Below are 23,072 nucleotides of genomic sequence, written 5' to 3'. Positions count from 1 at the left end.
AAACAAGAAACATTTATTGTGTGTTTTAACAAAAGTTTATAAAGCTAAATAAATGGCATGTATGTTTTCTAAGTCCTTGGATGGGTGTCTTTTCTTCCTTTCAGGTGTTAGAAATAAGAATGAAAATAGTCTCCTACAGTGTGCAAAGTGCTCTCAAAGCCATTATTGTTTAATCTTCACATCAAGAGGTAAGCAGGTTAGACATTGTTACCACCACCACCCACTTTATAGATGGGGAAACTGAGGCTCAGGGGAAGTGATTTTCCTTAAAGAGGCAGAAGTGGAAATCTCATTCTGGTCCCTTGATTTTGAGTACTCAGTTAGTGGAGACATGAAAGCCGATAAGGGAGGGGGTGATGGAAAGACCTGAAAGGATGGCAAGAGGGTCTACCATGAGGGTCCAAGATGGAGCCCTGTTTGGGTCCTGGGTCAACCTGCCAGCAATAAGGGACAAGTAGGCATGGGGAAATTTCATCAAAGCAAGTGTTGTTTTGAAAAAGAATAAAAGCAAGGAGCCCTAGCCAGTTTGGCTTAGTGGATAGAGTGTTGGCCTGCGGACTGGAGGGTGCTGGGTTCGATTCCGGTCAAGGGCACATGCCTGGGTTGCAGGCTCGATCCCCAGTAGCGGGTGTGCAGGAGGCAGCCAATCAATGATTCTCTCTCATCATTGATGTTTCTATCTCTCTCTCCCTCTCCCATCTTCTTTGTAATCAATACAAATATATATATATATTTTTAAAAGCAAGGAATGCACTTGAGTATTCCAGCCAGGTTCATAGCCACCTTGGCCTTGTCCCCTGATAAACTAACCACCAAGGACCACAGCCTCACATTCACTCAGAGATGTGCTGGAACTGGCTTGTGAGAGCCGATTGTTAACTTCTCTTCCCAACTCTCTGTTGGGCAATATCACAATGATAGCAGCGGTGGAAGCATTTACACCACAGGAACTGGCAAACACTATAAATCAAGGCTTTCCCCCGGAGAGCGGGTTGTTAAACGTTCACCAGCACACCATGGCATTCAGTGATGGGTGAATGGGAGATTGCTGATGGGGTGCCTAGGTGTGGTGTCACTCAAGGATGAGGGTGGAGCATAGTGACCCTTTTAGTTCTTTCCCAACAGAGGGATTGGCAGTTCCAGTCCAGGAGTCACACATCTGGGAGATTCATTGTAACCTTGGTCTGGTCACTCCATCCCTCTGAGCTGCATCTGTAAAATGGGAATGATCCCTCCCTGCAGGGGTGTTGTCAGGATTCATGGAATGAGATCTTAGTAACTATAAGAGCTGTGTGTGTATGAGGTGCCCAAAGTGTCCACCACCAGGGACTCAGTGAGTGTGACTTCTTCAGCCAGTCCCTTTTAGTGAGAGGCTGGCCATTAAGTTCTCCAGCCTCAAGAGCACCATTGATCCTGCCTGATCCCAGGGCCATTCCTGCCTTCCCCTGTCCCTACCCTCTCATGAGTACCAGGAAATGTTTTCCTTAATGTTGCAACAGAAGCCCCATCCATGCTGCTGCCAACATGGACATGGGGGCGGGGCCAGAGGAGACGATTGCAGCCCTAGAGTGTGCTTAATAAGTCCATATCAAAACCATAAACCCTGCACTGCCATAAATTCCTCTGGCCTTGGTTCCTCCACCTCATCAACCCTTTGCCCCAGTTAATCTCAAATCTCAGTGCTGGTGGCCAGAGCTTGGTTTCCATTTCAGTTGCAAAACATCAGCTTGGGAGACAAACAGCAAATGCTATTCTCCCCATTTTAGAGGTGATGAAACCAAGGTTCAGAGAGGTGAAGGCACTTGTCCAAGGCACATAGCTAGAGAGCAACTGAGCCAGGACTTGAACCTGTGCTTCTCCCAACCAATGTGGCCTCACTGAGAATGGGGGAAGGTTGCTTCCCCAACCATGATACTGGAAGCTTTTCATCCCATATTCCAAATGGAACCCCACTACTCAAAGAGCAGGGATGAGACGTGAAAGGGACTCTGGGTGACAGACAGGCTGGGTGAGGAACCAAAGAAAGTTCCATGCAGTGTGAATGGCCTGTCATCCCAAATCGGGGGGTTGGTCGTACTTCCTCTTTTGTGGAACCCAGGTCACCTTTGAACTACAATTCTGGAATCAGTGTGTCATATGTAAATCCCAAGATGTGATCTAACGGACCTGAATCACGGGACCCCATGCAGCTGTTTGATGATGGTGGAGCAAAAAAACCAAATCCTGATGCCAAGGGCAACATTTATTGACCGCTGTGTCAAGCATAACTGAACATAATTTAATCCCCACAACAACCCCGTGCGTCAGCGATTCTTGTTCTATTTTATGAACGTGGAAACCGAGGCTCAGAAGGGACTTGTTTCTTCATTCATCCATCCACAGCCGGTGCAACAGCTTCAAACACCCGGTGAACTTCAAACACCCGCTGTCCGGCTCCAGGGGCCACTGAGGTAGAATGGAGGAGGGCACGAATGCCTTAGTCACCGCGTGGTGGCGCAGAAGCAGTGTGGGTTGTGAGAAGTTCATCATTTATAAACGGTGATGAGCAAATACCTGTGCCAAAGCGTCCTGGGGAATATGAAGGCCCAGCACCACCAGGACCCTCCCTCTTACAGTTTTTACTTGTAGGGGAAATAACAAGCCGCTGAATGCTGAGAGGCCAAGGAGTGAGGGTGACAGCTGTTCAGATGCTGGATCGAGGAAGGGAGAGATTACGGCGGTCTGGGAGAGAGAGCGGTGTGCACACGCAGGAGGAGGAGTGAGAGGCAACAGTAAGGGAGAGAAAAGACAGAATGAGAGACTGAGGCGAGAGGACGGGCAGTGGGCTGGGCAGGCAGCACGAAGCACAGGCTGTGGGCTGCAGGGAGGACGGAGGCCAGCGCTTTCCAACCTTCAGTCACCGCACACTGGCACACACCACCTTGATCCTCTCCACTCCGAGGACCACTGCACCTTCCACTACTTAATATTTTTTCTTTAAATCAATTCATAATTATTTTCTTTACACTGATCACTGATATAAATGGGAAACCATACCATACCAGTGTCATGAACCATAAATAGGAGGTGACTGAAAAATTAAAATGAAAACAATATTTTTAAGGTGCAACCAGAGAGGATTGCCCAGGAAATCTCTGCTCTTTCTTCAAATGAGAAATTGACAAGTATTTAGAGAGATGTTAAAGGCCTATGCTATCCAATGGAGACTCTCTCCTTCACGATTTCAGAAGGAAGTAAGACCTATAAAGAGACAGGCTTTGAGGATAATGTCATTTCGTACCACCGTCCCTGTGTATGCCACTGAAGTCCTCATCCCACACCTGGGCCAGGTGGTGAGGGCCTCAAACCCTGGACAACTGAAATTTCTTCTGTGGAAATAAGAAATCACTGGACATTTGTAGGTAGGGGAAGGCTTTGGCCATATCTGTGTTTTTAAAAGATCATTCTGGCAGCTTCGTGGGGGATGAGGTGTCTATGAGGTGATTCCGGGGAGAGATTATGGCAGCTTGGGCTAGAGTAGTGTAGACAGAATTCACAGGTGCCCCAGGGGACCCTCTGGTCTATCCACACCTCCAAATTATTCATTCAGACACTAATCTAGGTGCTACTGTGACAGGATTGTGCAGGTGTCATGAAGGTCCCAAACCAGATGACTTTGTGAGAAGGAGAGTATCCCTTTGTGACTAGAGAGAGCTAATGGCCTGCCCTAATCAGGTGAGCCCTTAAAAGGGGTTGGGCTCTTTCTGGCAAATGAAATTCGACATGTGAGAGAGATTTGATATGAGGGAGAGTCTCTGGCTAGCTTTGAAGATGGAGGTGGACACATGGCAAGGGATGCAGGCAGTCTCTCGAAGCTGAGAGGAACCCTGCTGACGGACCGCTAGGAAGTGGTGACCTCAGTCCTGTGACCACAAGAAACCGAATTCAGGCAACAACTTGAATGAGGCTGGAAATCAGTCCTTCCCCAGAGCCATCAGGTAGGAACACAGCTCAGCTGATTCCTTGGTTTCAGTTGTGTAAGACTGGGCAGAGAACCCCAACCCACCAGGCCCATCTGACCAGACATGGTGAGATGACTAATGGGTGTTGTTTTAAGCCACTAAATTTGGGGTACTTTCTTATACAACATCAGAAATTAATACAGGTGGTGGTGGGGAGGGGTGGTCAGATTGGGATGTTTTAGAAGTAGCACTGCCAAGAATTTGCTACTGGGTCGGACGTATGAAGAAAAGTAACTGGGGCTGGTGGTGCTGATTCTTGCAATGAGGAAGATTAGAAGAGCTGTAGATTTGGGTTAGAACGTTCCATTGGGATGTTCTGTTTGAGATGCTAATTAAATATCCAAGGAATCACTGGCTATACAAGCCTAGAACTCACAGAGGAGGTGGGCTGGAGAGAAAGGCCAAGCCATAAGCACAAATGTGACTGAAAAGCCAACTGCGCGGTAAAATAAACAACCTACTGATACAAGCACCTGGACCTCAGGTGCGTCATTCTGGGCGCAAGAAACCAGACCCCAAAGGCCACCCACCATACGATTCCATCTACATGATATTCTGCAAAAGTACAACTCTAGGGACAGATGCTGTGGTTGCCGGGGCTGAGATGGGGTGGGATGGGGGCTTGGGGGGAGTGGTGATCCTCTGCATCTTGACTGTGTGGTGGTTACCCAACCGAAAGCATTTGCCAAAACTTGGAGAGCCATACACTATGAAAGGTGAGTATTCGTGTATGGAATTATACCTTAATAAAAAATATGAAAGAAAAAAGCCAAATAGTTTCGTGAGCTCACTTAAAGAGGGAGGGAGTGTAGCCAGCAGAGAGATGTAGGTGAGGACCACATCTGGGCTACTCCACCATCCGGTGGAAAGAGAAAGAGAGCAACGCACCAGCCAGATGATTGAGAGGCATCTGATGGGGAGGAAAGGGGTGCGAACGGTGTCGGTTGCAGGCGTGCTAAGTGTGCCAGGCCCTCCTCGTGGGCGGCCACCTCGGTGAGACTGTGAGGGGGTTAAACGGATCGTCCTTGTTTTGCAGGTGAGAGGAAGTGAGTTGCCCTGGGTCCACACAGACCGTAAGAGTGGCAAAGTGAGGAGGTCCCTGCTGTGTGCCCTGCATGGTACCGAGGTTTCACTAGCAGGTTCAAGCTGAGGATATGAGAACCTGGCAATTCTAGAGAAGTTGGGCCATAAAACTTGTTCCATTCCCCCCTCCCCCCCACCGCCTTGTGCAATGCCCAGCCGCTCCCCCTGCGGCTCTGAAATTGCTCCCGGCCTTGGGAAGGGCTCCCCAGGCTTATCTCGGGGGAGAGAGAAACTGTAAAAGTCTTTATGGCTTTGAGATCATGTCTGGCAGGGGCAGTGATTGTCGCCATAAACCGGAGTGGGCCCTGCAAGGGCGATGCCCTGGGCCCTGAGAGCCGGGGGGGCAGTTGAGCAATGCCAAGGGGCCGCCACTGCTGAGCCAGGCACTCTGGGGCTTGTGGCCGGGGCCGGTCACAGATTTATTTCATCCTCACATAATCCCCAGAGGCAGCAACGATCATGATATTCTAAAAATTCTATGCTGCACTTTTTTTTACATTAAGATATCTCTGAAGTTAGGGTGTATCTTTAAATCAATGGCATCCCACCCATCATTGTTGTCGGTTACAGGGGGGTGGCAGTCTTTTTTTTTTTTTTTAATATATTTTTTATTGATTTCAGAGAGGAAGGGAAGGGAGAGAGAGGTAGAAACGTTAATGATGAGAGAGAATCATCAATTGGCTGCCTCCTGCATGCCACCCACTGGGGGTCGAGCCCGCAACCCTGGCATGTGCCCTGGCAGGGAATTGAACCGTGACCTCCTGATTCATAGGTCGGCGCTCAACCACTGAGCCACGCCGGCTGGGCCCAGGTGGCAGTCTTGACCTGCTTGGTTCTGGTCATTATTTCCGGTGGCCTCACCGGACAACTGCACCCTCTGGGACTTAAGGATCATCTCAAAGGACTTAAGGATCATTTGAGGGAGGGACCTGAGTCCTGGTTGCTTCCTGAAAACCTCCTGTTGATACCTTCCGGTAAGAGGAAGAAAGTGTCAGGGTCAAACCTACAGGTTAGGAGTAAGAGGGTTGGAAGAAAATCCTGGAGGTCATCATGGAGCAAAGCTTTTGGTGGTGTAGAGGACAATATTGCATTAAAAATATGGACAAGGAAGATTCTGAGTGAAAAAGGGATCTAGAGCATCTGGATGCTGACCGTGACCAACTTAGCTAAGTACAGGAGGCTGTGTAGCTATATGGTCTTTGCTGCAACTAATTAAATGTACCCTTATCGTGTGAAAGCAGCCATAAGCAATATGTAAGTGATTGGGCATGACTGAGTTCCAATAAAACTTTATTTATAAAAGCAGGCAGTAGGCCAGACTTGGCCAGTGACTGTAGTTTACTGATGCCTGATATAACTTATTGTCTTGTTTGATTTTCTTCATTATGCTTACAGCTATCTGAAATTATCTCTATTTGTATATTGATTTATTGTTTTCCTCTACATACCACTCCCCCACCCCACCCCAGCACCACCACCACACACACACCTATCCCAAGACTGTTAACTCTAAGAGCAGATACTTTGTCAGTCTTGTTCAACCAGCCTCCAAGATGATCCCCAATGAGCCCCACTTCCTGATACTGACACCCCAACAAAATAGGGCTTCTCCTGTACAATCACTAGGCGAGTGAGGAAATGATAGGATGTGACTTTTAAGGCTAGGTTACAAAAAGCATTGCAGGTTCCATCTTGCATTACTTGCTTTGAGGAAGCCAGCAGCCATGTTGTAAGAACACTCAAGCAGCCTTGAGGTGAGGTCCATGTGGAGAGGGACTGAGGCCTGCTGTCCACTGCCAGCCGTGGGAACGAGCCGTCTTGGAAGTGGATCCTCCAGGCCCTCAGGTGACCATGGCCCTGGCTGGCTGCTACTCCTGAAGTCCTACCACACAAAAACTGTGAGATAATAAATGTTTATTGTTTTAAATCAGGATAATTTGTTATGCAGCCGTAGATAAAATACAGTTGGCCAACATATTGTCTAGTACATACTGTGTGTTCAATAAGTAGTGGTTAATAAGTTAGGTGCTCAATGCATATTATAAAAGGACACATCATAAAAATAGATATTTGAAAGGCAATGTAATAAAATATAAGTTAAATAGTATAGAAGGACACAGGTGAGTCTTACCTAACCCACTAATAGGACAAGATGCCTGTACAAGAATTCTTCCCACATTGAGATCCTAAGCTACTGGGAGGCTCAGTTTCTCTGTGTGTAGTACTTTCTAAGTTTATGAAGATGTGATCCTGAGATTTTAGGTTTCTGTTTCACCTAGTCCAGTGGTCAGCAAACTCATTAGTCAACAGAGTCGCAGTTTGCCGACCACTGACCTAGTCCATGATTCTAAAATTTTGTGATTCTGTGATTCTAACGTATTATGATTCATTTATCAATACGTATTGATTCAGCAACTCTTTTCTACCCTGCACAATGCCAGGAGCTAGGGGTTCAGTAGAGAAGAAATGACCCAAGTTTCTGCCCTCTTGTGGCTGATGGGGACACGGACAAGCACATGGGCATATACCATACACAGTGAGCTCTGTCGTGCTCCTGGACACAGGATCTGGGAGAGGAAGCAGGGGGAGAGGCACCAACCCCACCTCCTTGGAAGGGTGTCAGCAGAAATGGCTGCCCAGTGGAGACAGGAAGAGAGAGTATTCCAACCAGAGAAGGGGGCGCTGGTGTACACTGTGTTCCAAATGGAAGGAACAGCAAGTGCAAAGGTCCAGGGGTTACGGAGGGGGGTGCACGCATACCTGGTGAACTCCTGGTAAAATGAGGTAGATGTGAATTGGTGTAAAGTTGGGAGGGGGTTCCAGAGAGAGGCAGAGTGACAAGATACTATGACTAGACGACAGAGGACCTTATAAAGCAGCTCAAGGGGTTTGAACTTTACCCTGAGGGCAAAGGGGAGCCATGGAAGTGTTTTAAGGGGAAGAGTAACTCAGTCTGCTTGAAGTTTTAAAAGATGCCTTTGGCTGTTGTGCGCAGGTTTGAAAGAGACACCAGAGGGGAGGCTGGAACAAGACCCCAAGTGAGAGAAGAAGAGGCGTGAATGGATGGGAGATGGGCTCAAGGGAGACATTTCATCCGTGGTGTGGGGAACAGGTGGGGGTGAATTATCCTATATAATAAAAGGCTAATATGCAAATTGACCAAATGGCACAACAATTGGTCGCTATGATGTGCACTGACCACCAGGGGGCAGATGCTCAATGCAGGAGCTACCCCCTGGTAGCCAGTGTGCTCCCACAGGGGGAGCGCCACTCAGCCAGAAGCCAGGCTCACAGCGGCAAGTGCAACAGTGGTGGCAGGAGCCTCTCCCGCCTCTGTGGCAGCGCTAAGGATGTCCAACTGATTCCCAGACTGCGAGAGGGCGCAGGCTGGGCTGAGGGCCTCCCCTCCCCCCCCTGAGTGCAATAATTTCATGCACCGGGCCTCTAGTACTGCTAATATACAGGTTTGTGAGCCCTGGACTTCATGTTTCTAAGGTTCTCTGATTCTGTGTTCAGCACTCCATAATATTTTTATACAAAATGCCCATTGATATCACTATACCTTATAATCCCCAACCTCACACTGCCCTGCATCCCTCCTTTCTTTTCTGTTTTGTTTTTTAAAATATTGATTTCAAAGAGAAAAGAAGAGGGCAGGAGAGATAGAAACATCAATGATGAGAGAGAATCACTGACTGGCTGCCTCCTGCACACCCCCTACTGGGGATCAAGCCCCTAACCCAGGCATATGCCCTGACCGGGAATTGAGCCATGACCTCCTGGTTCATAGGTCAACACTCAACCACTGAGCCACACTGGCCAGCACATCCCTCCTTTCTGAGCTTCAGGTTTCCTTGTTTGCAAAAGTGGGGATCTTTGTCCTAACTGGTTTGGCTCAGTGGATAGAGCGTTGGCCTTCGGGCTGAAGGGTCTCAGGTTTGATTCTGGTCAAGGGCATGTACCTTGGTTGCCGGGCACATCCCCAGTAGGGGGTGTGCAGGAGGCAGCTGATCGATGTTTCTCTCTCATCGATGTTTCTAGCTCTCTATCCCTCTCCCTTCCTCTCTGTAAAAAGTCAAGAAAATATATATTTTTTTAAAAAGTGGGGATCTTCAACATCTTCCTTGCAGAGCAGCTGGGGGGTGGGGCGGGGAGTAAGAGCTGGTGTGTGGTCAGCACCTGCACAAAGCAGGTGGTCCGACCGTGGTAGGCACGTTTGTCCTAAGTGCTGGGCACACAGGCATGGTCAGGAAGGAACTGGGTCTTGAGAGAATGAGAGAGGTTGGAATGGAAGACCTGGTGACCTGGGTTGCTCTGGCCTCGGGGCTTCGGGCTGGGCATCCGGGGCCCAGATTTGGTTGTTTGCTTTCAGGCACTGGCAAGTTTGCTGTGGGGGTTGGCTGTAGGGATTCCCACATCTGTAGCCTGCTGGCCCTCCCAGCTCCCCAGTCTGGTCTTAAACTCCACAAGGGTTGCAGACACCAGCTAGGGGTAGTCAGGAAAGGTCTGTCCTTCCCAGTTAGTTGTTTGGACCCAACTGTCCCCCCCACACACACCACTCCCCCCAAGGCCAAACCATAGACAGCTGATCTGGTGTCTCAGAGAAGAGCAGGTCTTGGGAGACAGAAACCCCACTCGTCTCCCCAAAACAACACGTGGTCCCCAGAACCACACCCAAGGCTTATGTGTGCTCCTGTGCCACGATTTGCTTCTTGCCAGTGATTCAGCTTTAATTCAGTTTAATCCACAAAACGTCCATTGAACAACACAATGGTGGGCACACCTCACAGAGCTGGCTGGACCCTGGGACACTCACCCCTTGACGGGGGGAGGACATGAGAAGCAGAGTGTGGAGTGTCTAACACTACACAGTGTTTAGCGAAGGGTTGGGCTTAGAGTCCAAGGCCAGAATTCTCAGCCGATTTCTTTGCACACAGTAGGAGCTCTACCAATATCACTCACATTAAGTCAAGTTAGGCGTTCAAGTGACACATGTCGCACACTTCTTCACTAGCATTTACTGTCATTTGAATTGATTGTTTCTGGAAGGTGATAAGAGACTGGAGAGAAAGATGGCCTCTGGGGAGGTGAGCTGAGTAGCTGGGTCAGGGGAGGGAGGAAGGCCTACTTTTCCTTTTATGGCCTTTTGTACCTTTTGAATGTTTTATTTTCACCAAGTGCACATAGAACAGAGTCAATCAATCAAACAAACAATCCTAATTAAATAAACAATTAAGCAGGCCAGGCATTTTGTAACTCCTTAGTACCTGCTGTTCCCTCTAGTGGAAACACCCTTTCCCGGTTTCTCCATCCGGAAAACTCCTACGCAAGTTACAAGACTGAACTCAAATGTCCCTAGGTGGTGATTCTCTCATGCCCTGGTCTGCCCTGCTCTGTGGTCCAGGAGGCACCCGGTCCTCCTGACTCCTGTTGGATTTCGTCAAAAGAAGGAGCCAATGGGAGATTAGAGGACAGGATGAGAGAGAGGCAGGGATGTTTATGCCATGCACCCCAGTTTTTCCTTAATCTTGTCAGGGCCTACATTTCTCCATGGCCTCTCCTCCTGTCTTGGCCTCACTGCCACAGAATCAGCTAAGTCCAGGAGCAGAGATGAAAAGACCAAATCTTTGCCATCAAGTCACCCACTGTGCAGCAGGGAAGATCCTGGTGAACTGGGTCCCCCACCAGGCTCGAGTCCTGTGTCATTTACCACATACTCCCATAGTAGGAGGTCAACAGGCATCTGCTGACTGAGCTAAAAAAAATAAATAAATAAAAAATCCTTCAACAATGTCTTAAAACAGGCTGCAGCCCAGCAGGTGTGGCTCGGTGGTTGAGCACTGACCCATGCACAAGAGGTCACCAATTCGATTTCTGGTCAGGGCGCGTGCCCAGGTCATGGGCTTGATCCCCAGTAGGGTGTGTGTAGGAGGCAGAGCATTGATGTTCCTCTCTCATAAATGTTTCTCTCTCTACCTCTCCCTTCCTTTCTCTCTAAAAAAAAAATCAGTAAAACATATTTTTAAAAAACAACAACAGCCCAGCCAGTGCAGCTCAGTGGTTGAGCATTGACTGATGAACCAGGAGATCAGGGTTTGATTCCTGGTCAGGGCACATGCCCGGGTTGTGGACTCGATCTCCAGTAGGGGGCGTGCAGGGGGCAGCCGATCAATGATTCCTATTATTGATATTTCTATCTCTCTCTCCTTCTTCTTTGAAATAAAAAAAAAATGTTAAAAAACTAAAAAACAAAAACAGGCTGCAGAAGACGAAAGACTAGACTCAGTGGCTAAACAGGCCTCAGGGAACCTGGGCGATTTTCCCTGTGGCAGAAGTTCCAAGGAAACCACCATCACTCAAATATACACAGAACTAGAGGCCCCATGCACGAAATTTGTGCAAGAGTAGGCCTTCCTTCCCCCACCTGCCGGCACCGGCTTCCCTCTGGCCACCAACAGGCACCCGGGACCTGGGCTTCCCTCGCAGCACCGGCTTTGTCCAGAAGGTCATCCAGAAGGATGTACGGTCTAATTAGCATATTACACTTATATTATTATAGATGAATGAGAGCCTCCAGGACATGGGTGGGCAGGCAGGATAGAAGGCAAGAAGAAGGTGTCTCATCTCTCAAATGGGTATCATAGTAGAACCCACCCCCTAAGACTATTATGAGAATAAAATTAATGGAAAGTATTTCGTGTGTTACCTTGGATTTGCCTAGTACAATATAAACAGGAGCCATCAGCCATCCAGAGGAAGTGGTGGAGGAGAGGCATCAAGGTCGGGGCTGGGGGGAAACTCTGCCACTAACCGGGGGCTGCCTTGCACCCCTGGACTCGGTTCCCCAGACTGCGTCAGGCTTTCAAGGAGAGAGGGTTTCACCGCCCAGAATATATGAGAATCCTAAGGTTGAGGTCAGAAATTCCTGTATCAGAAGCCGGCTCCATGTGGCAGGGTGGGTTTGGGGGTGATTTTCCCGGCAAGGTTGGGTGGGAGGGGAGTGTCCATGGGGGAGGAGGGAGCCCCTAGGGGCCCGCGGCAGCCTTCTCTCAAAGGGCGTGTCTCCATTCACAAAGGGCCTTTTCATCCTTCAGGCATCCCTTCAGCAAACAGGTCCCCAGTGCCCGCTCGGTGCCAGGTTCCTGGGTGCAATGCTAATCTAATCGTCACAAAGACAGCCTACTAACAACGGCACGGTGTCATGAGAGTGTATGGCCAGGGAGCCCTCGCTGGTCTCCACCCCACCTCCCAAATAGCCCAGGTCACCCCCTGCTCAACACCCCCATTCTTCCATCCAGGCCCCTGTCTCCACCATCATCAGCTGCACAGTTTTTATCTCGATGGTCTCCCTGCTCCACTCAGATCCCTAAGTCCATTCTCCACGGTGTTTTTGTAGAACACAAACCAAAAGACACTCATCCTGACCCCGACCCAGCCCCCAACTTGAAAGCTTTGCCCAGGCCACATAGAGAAACACCCAAACCCCTTCCTTTGGCTCACTGGCCCCACATCGCCCACCCGATCGCCTCTGTGTGCCCTCCTCTCCCCCCAGGAACGCCCCAGGGCCTTTGCACTTGCCAAGCCCTCTGCTTGGACGCCTCTTCTCCCACATCTGCAAACGGCTGCCGCTTCTTGTGATTCAGATGCCACCACAAGGGCACCCACTCTCTGAAGCCGCCACACAGGGGCCTCTCTGGAGGAAGGCTGCACCTCTGGGGAAGGGGTGGGAGCTGGCAGGGAGGAGCTCTTGAGACTGCGAGGCGTGGGGCATCGCCTGAATTTTATGCCAGGCACATCGTCAAATAAGTTATTGATTTTTTTAAAATATATTTTATTGATTTTTTACAGAGAGGAAGGGAGAGGGATAGAGAGCTAGAAACATCGATGAGAGAAAAGCATCGATCAGCCGCCTCCTGCCCACCCCCCACCGGGGATGTGCCCGCAACCAAGGTACATGCCCTTGACCGGAATCGAACCCGGGACTCTTCAGTCCGCAGGCCGACGCTCTATCCACTGAGCCAAACCAGTTTCGGCGTCAAATAAGTTATTAATTTAAACAGAAGAGTCCCTCGGAGAGGACGTTCTAGAAAGCAGCCTTCTTCATTTACTTCCTCTTGTGATGTTTTAACTTTTCCTTATGAAGTTCCTAATACAGTTTGTAATTGCCTCGAGTTTTTGTTTTTTCATCTCTTTTCAGTTTATGGTCTACCTCCCCTTCAAGAGGACAGGGGCTTTGCCTATCCTATCTGCCACCTAGCACAGTTCTGGCACATAGTAGGTGTTCAATAAGTATTTATTGAATAAGTGGAGAAAAGAAGGGAGGGAGGGAGAGAAGGAAGGACACCTGAGATGATAATGGAGAGTTCACCAGGCAAAGCTGGGGGTGGGGCGGTGGGGCTTAGTATCAAGAAGAATTGGAGGGGTGAGGACTTGAAGACCAGGCTGATGAGACTGGAGATACAAGAGCCAAGGTGGGAGGCAGGCAAGATTATGCCTATTTTACTTATAAGAAATCTAAGGTTCAGAGAGGGCAAGAGACTTGCCCAAGTCATCCAGTAAGCCAGGGTCTGAGTTTAGAATTCAGATCCCGATTTAAGTTATATAGAACCTCACTGAGCATCTCTATATACTAACTTATGAGGTAGGTACTATTATTACTTCCTCATTTGTCTGACAAAGAAACTGAGGCACAGAGAGGTTGAGAGACTTGCCTTAGGTCACACAGCTCAGAAGTAGCTGAGCCCAGATTTTTCCTTAGTTACCAATGGTTCCCTGTTTCCACCTCCTGATTCTTCCATAGCCTTTGGCTTCACACAAAGCCCCAGCCTGGACCTCAGAAAGGCTGTGAGTCAGACCCTGACCCTCTCTGGAGTTTTGGGCAAATTTAAAAAAAAAAAATTCCCTGAAATCCTCTGGGGCCTGGATTCCCCCAACTCCAAATCGAAAGAGAGCAAAACCAGCCATGTTTGCAAGGTTGCTGTGAGAAAAAAGTGATAAAAAATAATCATGGAACTCGTAAGTGATAAAAATAACTGTAGCGCTCCCGGCAAACAGCCGGAGCTGTAGAGATACTGACTAATGATAGCAGGAATTTATGGCCCTGTGGGCCCAGCCTTTTGGAGGCTAAGGTGATAGGAGCTGCGGTCACAAGCGGGGTCACAGGTAGAGAACTCCCATCAGCCCATTCCTGGAGGGAGGCCTGAGCCTCTCTCCTACCAGCCTGGGGCTTGATTTCCAATTTCCAGGGCTCTCAGATGGCCATGGCCCTCCAGGCCGATGGGCCCCTGTTAGGCATTCCTCTGGTTGCCTTGGTCTTGTGTCTATGCCTGCATGTCTTTCTAGAAACCTGTGTATTACTAGCACTTTATTGTGCCTTGGTTCACTCCCGAGTCCTCAGGGCCCCAGGGGTAGGCAGGGAGCAGAGGGCACAGTGGTTCATTCCTTCGTAGCCAGTGGACATTGACTGAGGGACTACTCGGTGCCAGGGCCTTGCTGGGGGGAAGGTGATGACTGGACACCTTAACTTGCCCAGAGTCACAGAGTGCCCTGGGATGGGGGGACATCAGGGCTGGGCCCTAGGTCCCCAACTCCAAGGACCATGATCTCATCACCACAAAAAAGACTGGGCCTGGTCGGGTGGTTCAGTTGGTGGGAACATCATCCTGTACACCAAAGGATTGTGGGTTTGATTCCTGGTCAAGGCACATACCTAGGTTGCAGGTTTGATTTCCTGGTTGGGGCGTGTACAGGAAGCAACTGATCGATGTTTCTCTCTCACACTGGGTTTCTCTCTCTCTCTCTCTCTCTCTCTCTCTCTCTCTCTCTCTCTCTCCTCCTCCCTCTCTCTCTCTCTCTCCCCTGCTCTCCCTTCCTCTCTCTCTAAAAATTGATAAACATCTCCCCGGCCATGGCGTTCACGTTCGCGGCCTTCTGCTACATGCTGGTGCTGCTGCTCACCGCCGCACTCATCTTCTTCGCCATCTGGCACATTATAGCATTTGATGAGCTGAAGACTGATTACAAGAATCCTATAGACCAGTGTAATACCCTGAATCCTCTTGTACTTCCAGAGTACCTCATCCATGCTTTCTTCTGTGTCATGTTTCTTTGTGCAGCAGAGTGGCTTACCCTGGGTCTCAATATGCCCCTCTTGGCATATCATATTTGGAGGTATATGAGTAGACCAGTGATGAGTGGACCAGGACTCTATGACCCTACAACCATCATGAATGCTGATATTCTAGCATACTGTCAGAAAGAAGGATGGTGCAAATTAGCTTTTTATCTTCTAGCCTTTTTTTACTACTTATACGGCATGATCTATGTCTTGGTGAGCTCTTAGAACAACACACAGAAGAAGTGGTCCAGTTAAAATGCATGCAAAAAGCCACCAAACGAAGGGATTCTATCCAGCAAGATCCTGTTTCCAAGAGTAGCCTATGGAATCTGATCAGTTACATTAAAAAATGACTCCTTATTTTTTAAATGTTTCCACATTTTTTGCTTGTGGAAAGACTGTTTTAATATGTTATACTCGGATAAAGAATTTAAATGAATTACGTATAAATTAATGTAAAGTGATTACCTCTGGTGTTGACAGGTTGGAACTTGCACTCCTTAAGGAACAGCCATGATCCCTTGAATGATTGCATTAATTATTGTCCTTAGTCCATTGGAAGCTTTTGTTTATAGGAACTTGTTTTGGTTTTAATGAAATGCCATCTAATTACAAATAGCTGTAGATGACCAGGTGCTTCTGATGAACTGAAAATATATATCTGATCTGTGGGAAACTTCATGGGTTTCCTCATCTATCATGTAGATGATTATATAAGGATACATTAAAAAAATAAGAAGAGTGGGATTTTTCCATCACAGTAATATACTTGCTTTAATTCTTAAGCATAAGTGAATATGATATAAAAACATATGCTGAATTACTTATGAAGAATGCATTTAAAGCTATTTTAAATGTGTTTTAATTTGTAAGACATTACTTACTAAGAAATTGGTTATTATACTTACTGTCCTAATCTGGTGGTAAAGGTAGTCTTAAGAGTTTGCAAGTACTTCCATCACAGTGCAATACAATAAAATTCTGAAATAAAAAAAAAAAAAAAAAAAAAAAAAAACATCCTCAGGTGAGGATAAAAAATAAAAGGCTGGGAGTGGCTTGTCCCTACAAGTAGTCACAACTAATTCTTAAATACATCAAAAACCTATCTTGGGCCCAGCTGGTGTGGCCCAATGGTTGAGCGTCGACCTATGTATGAACCAGGAGGTCACCGTTCGATTCCCAGTCAGGGCACATGCCCGGGTTGTGGGTCAATCCCCAGTAGGGGGCGTGCAGGAGGCAGCCGATCAATGATTCTCTCTCACAGATGTTTCTATCTCTTTCTCTCTCTCTTCCTCTGTGAATCAATAAAAATAAATCAAAAATATTTTAAAATGTTATATATCTTCAAAACCACAAATGCATAGCTACAGACAACAGAATGGTGACTACCAGAGGGGAATGGAGGGGAGGGTGAATGAAAAGGGTAAAGGGAATCAAACACAAGGTGACAAATTAAAAAACAACAACATACAAGCTGACAGAAGGAAACTAAACTTCAGGTAGTGAGCATGCAATAGAGGATACAGAGATTGTATTATAGAGTTGCATACCTCAACCAATATTATCCTAATCAATTTAATTTGTTTTTAATTTAAAAAGTTATGTATCTTGCCCTAGCCGGTTTGCTCAGTGGATAGAGCACCAGCCTGTGGACTAAAGGGTCCTGGGTTCAATTCCGGTCAAGGGCACATGCCCGGGTTGCAGGCTCGATCCCCAGTGGGGAGCGTGCAGGAGGCAGCCGATCAATGATTCTCTCTCATCATTGATGTTTCTATCTCTCTCTCCCTCTCCCTTCCTCTCTGAAGTCAATAAAAATATTTTTAAAAAAAGTTATGCATCTTGATCTGAGCAGGGTTACCTGTAACAATTCACCAAGTCTTACACTTAATAGCTGTACATTTTATAAGATTTGTGAATTTTGCCCAGCCAGTGTGGCTCAGTGGTTGAGCATCAAACCAGGAGGTCAGGGTTTGCTTCCTGGTCAGGGCACATGCAAAAGTTGTGGGCTCGATCCCCAGTAGGGGCCATGCAGGAGGCAGTTATTGGATAATTCTCTTTCGTCATTGATGTTTCTCTCTCTCTCTCTCTCTTCTCTCTCTCTCTCTCTCTCTCTCTCTCTCTCTCTCTCTCGTCCCTACCTCTCTCTGAAATCAATAAAAATAAATTTTTAAAAAATTTGTGAAGGTTGATGCTTTATGTATATATATTTAAAATGCTAAAGAGCAATACACCCTATCTATAAAATCTTTAGTAACAGAATAACTGATGGGGTACTTGGAAGGATAAATAGAGATAAAAATTGTGAGTTTCTGAGCGTATTTTAGGAGCTTATAGTAAAAACTTAGTAAACAGAAGCGAATGTTAAATGTAACAGCAACATCATCATCATCATCATCATCATCATCATCATCATCACCCTTCTGTGATTTTCTCCATTGCCAATTGATTGTAATGCCCTCAAGTGTCTATATTTTATCATAGCACCTCAGTTACTGCAAAGAATATTCTTTGTCCAAGCTTGGAGTCTCAATTCCAAAGGGCATGGCTTTGCTTTGCTTTTGCTCCAGGGCCTCAAAAGAAAGTACCAACATCCACCTGAGACCGTGGGTCCCAAGTCCAACTCCAGCCCCACCCGCGATAGCCCCCAGCAGTGCATCAGAAGGAAGGCAGGGGGACGGCACAGGTCTATCTCTGACTCACTGTCCAAGCACAGTCGTGAGCATTCTTATTTCACAGGAGCTCACAGGATAACATTCGAAAGTAGCGTTGGGTGGGCAACAAAATGTTTTCACATGAATAACAATCACACCTGGCCTTCACTGGGCCCTTCCGGTGTGCAGACACCGTGCTGAGAGAGGTATGTCCCCTTTCCCCCCCTTTAGTCTTTAAAACGCCTTTAAAATACATTGTTTTGTAGCCTGCTTTTTTCCCCCTTCAGCGGTTCACTTTGGGCATCTTTCCATGTCAATAAATATAACTGAGGCGGTAAGCACTTGATTCAAAGGCTGAGAAACTTAAACAGCCAGCAGCCACTGCCCAGGTGAAGATCAATAATAGTTAACATTTATTGAGTGCTTGATTACACCGAGCCCTGTGCTAATTGTTTAACATGAACTGTCTCTTATTTGATCCTTCAGGCAATCTCGAGGTAGCTGCTATTATTATTCAGATGAGGAATCTGAAGCTCACAGAGGTAAAGGAACCCCCCAAGGTCAGACAGCCGGTGTGAATCCAGCCCAGGCAGGTCTGACTGAGCACTGGGCTCTCAGGCAGCGCATTTGAAGCACCTGATGGGGGAGGACACAAGGAAAGGTCCCTCCAGGGGAGAAAGGAGTCCCTCACCAATCCTGAGGGCAGGCCAGAGGGTGGTGTGGGCGAGGCCACGGTCCACAGCGGCGGGAACAGGAAGGCTCCCTTGGACACGTGGGTTCAAATCCTAACTGTGCCACTCCCTAGTTTTGTGGTTTTTTTTTTAAAAAAAAAACAGCATTATTGAGGTATAATCGATGTACAATGAACTACACCTACTTAAATTGCATAATTGGATGAGTTTTGGCATACGCACATACCCATGAGCCCATCACTACAATCAAGATGATGAACGTGCCATCACCCCAAAGTTTCCTGCGGCCCCTTTCTCCTCGTCTTCTCATCACCCCTCTCATCCCTGGCAACCACAGTCACTGCAGGTGCGTTTTGTTCACTGCAGGTCACTTTAAATTTTGCGGAATTTCATACAAATGGAAACACACAATTCGTACTCTTTTTTTTTTCCATTGAGCAGAACTATTTCGAGATGTATCCATGTGTTAGTAGCTTGTTCCTGTTGATTGCTAAGATATGTGTGTGTGTGTGTGTGTGTGTGTATATATATATTTACAGTTTGTTTACCCCCACTCTCCTGTGGATAGATGTTTTGCCCCAGTTTTGGCTATTGTAAGTGAAGCTGCTAAGAACATTCATGCACATGTCTTTGAGTGAACAAGTACTTTCATTTCTTTGGGCAAATATCTAGGAGTGCGATTGCTGGGTCATATAAGTATACGTTTAACTTTTTAAGAAACTGCTGCGCATTATTTTCCAAAGTAGTTGCACCACCTTGCATTCCCACCAACAATGTCCGAGAGTTCCAGTTGCTAGGGTGTCTCTTTAAATGTCAGCCATTCTAGAAGCACTGTTTAAAAAAAAACAACAAAAAAAAACTGTGGAGCCCATTGATGGTTTCCCTGCCTTTCTGGGTTCGAGGGGGCCTCATAGAGATGGTGAGAGGAGAGGAGGGGTGTCACTCCACCAGCACCCTTCTAGCTGGCCTCAAGGGCTCCGGACGCAGCAGATGCTGGAAGCTGCCCCTTTCTGTCTTGGACGCTGTTGTGGACTCATGGAGACGGCCATTGCTTCAAGTCCTTCTCACCTTTGACCTCAATGGGTGCACCCTTCTTCCTGGGGGCCCCTTGCAATTTCTTCTTCAATCTTTGGGAATCTGACACCCAACTCCAGCTTCTTGCTGCCGCCACCCCTCTGCCCCTCTAGGAGGCGCTGCAGGACAAGGCCCAAGTTGGCTCCTTGTAGCTGCTTTCTGCCCACACTGGTCTATGGGAAACAGTCAAGCAGCCTTTCCCAGGGGCACCTGGAGGGCGGGCTGACCCCAGCAGACCCACTCTCTGGCTCCTTCACCCACGCAGCCAGGCATCCCGCTTCTCCCAGCTGCTGGATGCTCCTGCCCCATCACACCATTGGGCCCGCATGTAGGGGTCACATGTTAAACTCTCTAATGGTCATCACCACCAGGAGGAGACCCCGTTATGCCCATTCCACCCTTCCGAGAAGATGACCACCAAAGGATTCCTTGCCCCTTCTTCCCATCACAGAACAGCTGTGGGCAAATGTAAGGAGCGATACTACACCAAGGGACTGGGGCCACATTGGAGCAGGTGTGGGCTTTCACTGTGCTCCTGAAAAGTAATCACTGGCTGTGCCGGCAGAAGTTTCGAGTAACACTGTGCAAGTCACACCCGCCTCCCCGGGGCCTCCGTTTCCCCATCTCTTCATGCAGGTGACAGTACTGCCCAACCAGGTTGTCGGGAAGGCTGAGCGACACAGTGACTTGACCGAGCATTGCCGGACGGATAGCCTGTGATTCCACAGTTACGGACCTGACGCTCCATCTCTGTGTGTCTGTTTACAAGTGCTTTTGCCTGGCTGGGCCTCAGTTTTCTCACCTCTGCAATGGTGCTCATGAGAGCCCCTACTCGATAACCTGTCTGTGAGACTCGCTGGGTGAATACACACAGTGCTTAGCAAGGTGCCCGGCATTCGGTAAGAAGTTGATCCTGTTGGGTGTCAATATACAACGGAGTGTGGGCTGAGTGGGCTCTTAAGCTGTGAGTTAGAGGGTGTGGTGTCTCCCCCTCTCCTCGTCTGCTACCGTTCCCAGCCCTGTTTTGAAATGCGTCAGCCTGGCTGGGATGTAGAGCCCCCAGGAACAGAGAGGATGGACGGCAGCTCCAAGCAGCGATGCTGAGTCATGTTAGAAAATCAATGTGTGACCAGAAAAACACAGCTGGGCTCCCACCTCTTCTGGGAAATCCATGCAGCCAGCCCCGGGCACACGGGAAGGTGGACAGCTCTGTTCTAGGTCCTGACTTGAAGGCTTCTGAACAAAAGCCTGGCACACAGGAGTCTCTGGCTCCTCGAGGCACACCCAGCCCATGGGTCACAAGCTTCACACGACCCCCCGACTGGGGTCAGGCATGTCTGGCACTTGCCAAGCTCTCGACTTCTCCCAGCCCTCGTCTGGACACTTCTCAAGCCAAGTCAGGCTCCGGACCACTGATTGGGCAACCCATGACCTCAAACTGGGTCAGATCCATCAGCTAGCCATCTGTTTAAGAGGAGGAACATTTTGTTCTTTAGCATCTGAAGGGCCAAAGAGTGTGAGCCGTCCCCACCACAACGCAAACCCCCAACACTTCCATTTGTTAACCTTGTAACTGGGCAAGTTCTGCATCTCTCTGAGCTCCAGTTCTCTCATCTATCAAAGGCGGACTAACAAGTACCTCCGTGGTCCAGGGTGTGGCGTGTCCAGGGGAGGCACACACGTTGGCAGGCACTCCATAAGGGGGAGTTATTATTTGTACAAAAAGGGGCACTGGACACCAAATTTAAAAAACAGTAAGGTAGGTACACACACACACACACACACACACACACACACACGATGAGAGTATGGGTCAGGCGGCCAGGCTGCCTGGGTTTAAAATCTGACTGCTCTACCACTTTCTGTGGGGCCACAGATGATCTCTTTGAGCCTCAATTTTCTTCTCTGTACAATGGGAATAAAACTAAAAAGGTTGTGAAAATTCAGTTAGATTACATGCACTGGGAACAGTCCTGGCACATAACAATCACTTAATAAGCATCAACTACTTTTAATTAGTCGCACAAGGGAGTGAAATCACACAGGTAAGGGTTTTTCACATGATTAACAGGGAAGGGCAGTCATATTTAGTGAGTACCTGCTACGTACCTGGTACTCCCAGAAGCTATATATACATACATGTATATGTACACACACACAAACACACACAGAGGGAAGTAGTTCTGTTTTCATTTTTAAAAAACCTTTATGTTGTAAAACAAACCACAGATGCAGAAAATCGTACAAATTTAATTTGTAGCTCAGGGAGCCATTTCAAGACAAACACCCTTGTCAACACCACCCAGGTCAAGAAGTAGAATTTTGCCAGCCCCCCCTGAGTCCCTCCATGTCCCAGCCACAGCCCTTCCCCTGAAAGTAACCACTACCCTGACTTTTATAGCAATGATTTCCTTGCATCCTGTATGGTTTAATCATCTGAGTGTGCACCCTTAGACATTCAAGCTTAGTTTTTCCCATTTAAAAAAACTCAATGTGCCGAAACCGGTTTGGCTCAGTGGATAGAGCGTCGGTCTGCGGACTGAAAGGTCCCAGGTTCGATTCGGGTCAAGGGCATGTACCTTGGTTGCAGGCACATCCCCGGTAGTGGGTGTGCAAGAGGCAGCTGATCGATGTTTCTCTCTCATCGATGTTTCTAGCTCTCTGTCCCTCTCCCTTCCTCTCCGTAAAAAGTCAATAAAATATATTTAAAAAAACACAAAAAAAACTCAATGTCTTTTAAGCCTCTCTCAGTGCACAGGTTCCTCCCTCTCTCTCTCTCTCTTTTCCCTGCAGTTTATCTGTTGAAGAACTCAGGCTGCCTGGCCTGTATAGTTTCTCAAAGTCTGGATTTTGTCAATTGCATCCTCATTGTACAGTTCAGCTTGGCCCTTTGACCTCCCCATTTCCTGCAAATTAGCAGCTGGATCAGACCCAGGTTTCATTCCTTTGGCATGATAGCAGGTGGTTCTGGGTTCTTTCATCAAGAATCACGTACATGGCTGGAGTTTCTCTCTCTCTCTCTTTTTCTCTCTCTCTCTCTCTCTCTCTCTCTAGCTAGGTACATGATTTTATAGCAGGCTGCAAAATGGCAATCACTTTGTTTTCATTTATTAACTAATAATTTTTTAAATTCTTAACTGATGACATGTTTTTATTGATATTTTTTATAGAGAGAGGGGAAGGGAGGGAGAGAGAGAGAGAAACATTGATGTAAAAGAGAAACATCGATTGGTTGCCTTCTGTATGCGCCCTGACTGGGAATGGAACCTGCAACCTAGGAATGTGCCCTGACCAGGAATCAAAACTTTTGGTGTATGTGACGACACCCCAACCAACTGAGACACCCAGCCAAGGCAATTAGCTATAATCCTATCTAATAAAGAGGGAATGTGCAAATTGACCATCATGCCATAACAGTCAAGATGGCTGCACCCACAGCAGGGCTTGACAGGGG

The 23,072-nt window shown here is 47.8% G+C and overlaps 2 protein-coding genes across 2 annotated transcripts in view; one reads left to right on the top strand and one right to left on the bottom strand.

The window, feature by feature from the left end:
• Positions 1–6,962: 6,962 nt before the first annotated feature.
• Positions 6,963–23,072, bottom strand: part of SERINC3 (serine incorporator 3) — a 54,121-nt gene continuing 38,011 nt past the window's right edge. The window contains exon 11 of the mRNA XM_054723843.1: positions 6,963–6,980. The gene's annotated coding sequence lies outside the window, so the exon portion shown is untranslated. The remainder of the gene's footprint in view (positions 6,981–23,072) is intronic.
• Positions 14,988–15,580, top strand: LOC129150863 (protein cornichon homolog 1-like). The gene has a single exon (XM_054723846.1). The coding sequence runs from the start codon at positions 14,992–14,994 to the stop codon at positions 15,424–15,426; it is 435 nt and encodes a 144-aa protein (XP_054579821.1). The 5' UTR covers positions 14,988–14,991; the 3' UTR covers positions 15,427–15,580.

Source organism: Eptesicus fuscus, chromosome 12 (genome assembly GCF_027574615.1).
Source record: "Eptesicus fuscus isolate TK198812 chromosome 12, DD_ASM_mEF_20220401, whole genome shotgun sequence".
Taxonomy (NCBI): Eukaryota; Metazoa; Chordata; class Mammalia; order Chiroptera; family Vespertilionidae; genus Eptesicus; species Eptesicus fuscus.
This window is presented reverse-complemented; position numbering and strand designations above follow the sequence as displayed.